Source organism: Carcharhinus amblyrhynchos, chromosome 16 (genome assembly GCF_965287045.1).
Source record: "Carcharhinus amblyrhynchos chromosome 16, sCarAmb.v2.hapA, whole genome shotgun sequence".
Lineage (NCBI taxonomy): Eukaryota > Metazoa > Chordata > Chondrichthyes > Carcharhiniformes > Carcharhinidae > Carcharhinus > Carcharhinus amblyrhynchos.
In genome coordinates, this window is record NC_137339.1 from 2,336,190 (window position 1) to 2,340,940 (window position 4,751).

Here is a 4,751-nt window from a genome sequence, read left to right on the forward strand (position 1 = left end):
TGTGATGTGAGAGAGAGTGTGTGAGTGAGAGAGAGTGTGTGTGAGTGAGAGTGTGAGTGAGAGTGTGGTGAGGAGAGAGTGTGAAGAGTGTGAGAGTGAGAGAGTGTGTGTGAGTGTGAGAGAGTGTGTGAGTGTGAGAGTGTGTAGTGTGAGACAGTGTGAGAGTGTGAGAGAGTGTGAGAGAGTGTGAGAGAGTGTGAGAGAGTGTGAGAGAGTGTGTGAGTGAGAGAGTGTGTGTGAGTGTGAGAGAGTGTGAGACAGTGTGAGAGTGTGAGAGAGTGTGAGAGTGTGTGTGAGTGAGAGAGAGTGTGTGAGTGAGAGAGTGTGAGTGTGAGAGAGTGTGAGTGTGAGAGAGTGTGTGTGAGTGAGAGTGTGTATGAGTGAGAGAGTGTGAGTGAGAGAGTGTGTGAGTGAGATCAGTGAGTGAGAGGGTGTAGTGAGTGAGAGAGTGTGTGAGTGAGAGAGTGTGTGTGAGTGAGAGTGTGTGTGAGTGAGAGTGTGTGTGAGTGAGAGTGTGTGAGTGAGAGAGTGTGTGAGTGAGAGAGTGTGTGTGAGTGAGAGAGTGTGTGAGAGAGTGTGTGAGTGAGAGAGTGTGTGAGTGAGAGAGTGTGTGAGAGTGAGAGAGTGTGTGAGTGAGTTGTGGTGTGAGTGAGAGAGTGTGTGAGTGAGAGAGTGGTGAATGAGAGAGTGTGTGGTGAGTGAGAGAGTGTGTGAATGGAGAGTGTGTGAGAGTGAGAGAGTGTGTGAGTGAGAGAGTGTGTGTGAGTGAGAGAGTGTGGTGAGTGAGAGAGAGTGTGTGAGTGAGAGAGAGTGTGAGTGAGAGAGTGTGTGAGTGAGAGAGTGTGTGAGTGAGAGAGTGTGTGAGTGAGAGAGTGTGTGAGTAGAGTGAGAGAGTGAGTGAGTGAGAGAGAGGTGAGTGGAGAGAGTGTGAGATGAGAGAGTGTGAGTGAGAGAGTGTGTGAGTGAGAGAGTGGGGAGAGGTGAGTGAGAGAGTGTGTGTGAGTGAGAGAGTGGGAGGTGGTGAGGGGTGAGAGGTGTGTGAGTGAGAGAGTGTGTGAGTGAGAGAGTGTGTGAGTGAGAGAGTGTGTGTGAGTGAGAGAGTGTGTGTGAGTGAGAGAGTGTGTGTGAGTGAGAGAGTGTGTGTGAGTGAGAGAGTGTGAGTGAGAGAGTGTGTGAGTGAGAGAGTGTGTGTGAGTGAGAGAGTGTGTGAGTGAGAGAGTGTGTGAGTGAGAGAGTGTGTGAGTGAGAGAGTGTGTGTGAGTGAGAGAGTGTGTGTGAGTGAGAGAGTGTGTGTGAGTGAGAGAGTGTGAGTGAGAGAGTGTGTGAGTGAGAGAGTGTGTGAGTGAGAGAGTGTGTGAGTGAGAGAGTGTGAGTGAGAGAGTGTGTGAGTGAGAGAGTGTGTGAGTGAGAGAGTGTGTGTGAGTGAGAGAGTGTGAGTGAGAGAGTGTGAGTGAGAGAGTGTGTGAGTGAGAGAGTGTGTGTGAGTGAGAGAGTGTGTGTGAGTGAGAGAGTGTGAGTGAGAGAGTGTGTGAGTGAGAGAGTGTGTGAGTGAGAGAGTGTGAGTGAGAAGAGTGTGTGTGAGTGAGAGAGTGTGTGAGTGAGAGAGTGTGAGTGAGAGAGTGTGTGAGTGAGAGAGTGTGTGAGTGAGAGAGTGTGAGTGAGAGAGTGTGTGAGTGAGAGAGTGTGTGTGAGTGAGAGAGTGTGTGAGTGAGAGAGTGTGTGTGTGTGAGAGAGTGTGTGTGAGTGAGAGAGTGTGAGTGAGAGAGTGTGTGAGTGAGAGATGTGTGTGAGTGAGAGTGTGTGAGTGAGAGAGTGTGTGAGTGAGAGTGTGTGAGTGTGAGAGAGTGTGTGAGTGAGAGAGAGTGTGATAGAGGAGAGTGTGAGTGAGAGAGTGTGTGAGTGAGAGAGTGTGTGAGTGAGAGTGCTGGAAGTGAGAGAGAGAGTGAGAGTGAGAGAGTGTGTGAGTGAGAGAGGTGTGTGAGTGAGAGAGTGTGTGAGTGAGAGAGTGTGGTGAGTGAGAGAGTGTGTGAGAGAGAGAGTGTGAGTGAGAGAGTGTGTGTGAGTGAGAGAGTGTGTGTGAGTGAGAGAGAGTGTGAGTGAGAGAGTGTGTGAGTGAGAGAGTGTGTGTGAGTGAGAGAGTGTGTGAGTGAGAGAGTGTGTGAGTGAGAGAGTGTGTGAGTGAGAGAGTGTGTGAGTGAGAGTGTGTGTGTGAGTGCAAATTGCAGAGATGGAGGTACACAGGGTTGATCATGTCCTAATGTTCTGTGCTGGTTGCTTGTCTGTTTCATCTCTTGCTGCCTCTCTGCGCAGAGAGCACGTGTATTCACACATGGTAATTGTGTTTTGTGACCGAAGCTGGTGTGTTTGATAATGTGCAGCTCTGTGTAATGCTGCAACGCTCCAGTCACGTTGCCCATCAGTATTTCCGGTGAACAGTTGCTGTTTATCTGAGCTTTCACGTTAACTACGCAGGTCAAGGACCCAAACTCCATCCGGCTGCAGCTTTCCTTAGCACTAACTCTCGTTAAAGCAGACACCGGAACCTGCTTCAAATGCAACGTAAATCACAACCCAACATCCTGAAGCAAAAGACCAACTTCTGCCAGGGAAATGCTGAGTCAGGCGCTCTTGAGTCACACACTGTGTGTGAGAAGGATCAGAGCCAGCTACACATACACTGAATTAGATAGGAGGAGGAACTTCTTCACTCAAAGGGTGGTGGATCTCTGGAATTCTCTGCCCGTTGAAGTGGTGGAGGCTACCTCGCTAAATATATTTAAGTCACGGGTAGATAGGTTTTTGATAGACAAGGGAATTAAGGGTTATGGGGAGAAAGCGGGAAAGTGGAACTGATCCACTTCAGATCAGCCATGATCTTATTGAATGGCGGGGCAGGCTCGAAGGGCTAGATGGCCTACTCCTGCTCCTATTTCTTATGTACTTAGATAGAATGGGTAGTGCAGAAATATACCATTCAGCCCTCGGAAAAGCAGCCAGCATAATCCCACACACCCCGGACATTCTCTCTTCCACACAAAAGTCTGGGGTCCCGTACCAATCGACTCAAAAACAGCTTCTTCCCTGCTGCTGTCAGACTTTTGAACGGACCTACCTTGCATTAAGTTGATCTTTCTCTATACCCTCACTATGACTGTAACACTACATTCTGCACCCTCCCCTTTCCTTCTCCATGAACGGTATGCTTTGTCTGTATAGCATGCAAGAAACAATGCTTTTCACTGTATGTTGATACATGTGGCAATAATAAATCCAATCAAACCCTCCTCCATAAACCCTTCCCCGAGTTCCTTTCACCCTCACCTCCACCAATAGATGTGAGGAGCTCATGGATTTCTGACACTAAGATTGAGGCAATCCAATCAGTTGTCTCTGCTGCTTCCCTCCCTCTCCTGGGTCACCAGGCCAACCTCCCCCCACCCCCCCCGACCCCACCCCCCACCCCACCGCCCCCCCTGCTGTGAAACGCGTGACGAGGGAGTGCAGTTGGTGGGACTGGAAGATGCTGCCAGCACCAACAGCTGGAAAGTTCCAGCCTCTGTATCTGAATCTCTCCAATCAGATCCCACCTCCCCCTCCCCCCACCCCACCCTCTCCCCCCACTATAGCATTAAAACAGCTCTTACCAAAATCATGCTGTGTGACTGTGACAAGAGAGAACTTTCCCTCCTTGTCCTTCTCGAGCTGTTTGCAGCCTTTGTGACCACCCCCTCCTCCTCCCACCCTCTCCACTGCCGCCCAGCTGGATGGGGCTAATCTCCCCGGTTCCATTCCTACCGATCTAATCAGAGCCAAAGAATTGCCTACAATGGGTTCTCTTCCTGCTCCCACACCACAATCTCTGGTAGCAAACCCCCCAAGAATCGATCCTTGGTTCTCCCTATTTCTCACCCTCGCCCTGCCCCTCCCTGCCACCAGCTAAAGATATCGTAATGCTATGGATCAGTTGAAGCTGCTCTTGTCTCCGGCTCAATACATCCTCTAATTCCGATTTGGTGACCGTACCTTCAGTTGCCATGAGCCAAGCTCTGGAATTCCCTCCCTAATTCTCTCTGACTCTTTAAAAGTTGACCTCTTTGAACATAAGAACATAAGAAATAGGAGCAGGAGTAGGCCATCTAGCCCTTCGAGCCTGCCCCGCCATTCAATAAGATCATGGCTGATCTGTCGTGGCTCAGTTCCACATTCCCGCCCTCTCCCCATAACCCTTAATCCCCTCGCTTATCAAAAACCCATCAACCCGCGTCTTAAAAATATTTAGCGAGGCAGCCTCCACCACTTCAACAGGCAGAGAATTCCAGAGATTCACCACCCTTTGAGTGAAGAAGTTCCTCCTCAACTCTGTTCTAAACCACCCCCCCTTTATCTTGAGGCTGTGCCCTGTAGTCCTACTGTCTTTCTGAGTGGAAAGAGTCTATTCACCTCTATCCTATCCATCCCATTCATCATCTTATACGTCTCAATGAGATCTCCCCTCATTCTTCTAAACTCTAACGAGTACAAGCCTAGTTTATTCAGCCTCTCCTCATAGCTCAACCCCCTCAACTCCGGTATCAGCCTAGTAAACCTGCTCTGCACTCCCTCCAAGGTCAAAATATCCTTGTGTAAGTGCGGCGACCAAAACTGCACACAGTACTCCAGCTGCAGCCTCACCAGTGCCCTATACAGCCGCAGCAAGACCTCCCTACTTTTATATTCAATCCCCCTCGCTATGAAGGCCAGCATCCCATTCG

The 4,751-nt window shown here is 49.8% G+C and overlaps 1 protein-coding gene across 1 annotated transcript in view; it reads right to left on the reverse strand.

Annotated features, from left to right (window-relative positions):
• Positions 1-4,036, reverse strand: part of LOC145354073 (alpha-1-syntrophin-like) — an 11,239-nt gene extending 7,203 nt beyond the window's left edge. Inside the window, exon 1 of the mRNA XM_080205206.1 lies at positions 3,910-4,036. Within this exon, the coding sequence (XP_080061332.1) occupies positions 3,910-4,036 (127 nt within the window). The remainder of the gene's footprint in view (positions 1-3,909) is intronic.
• Positions 4,037-4,751: the final 715 nt, after the last annotated feature.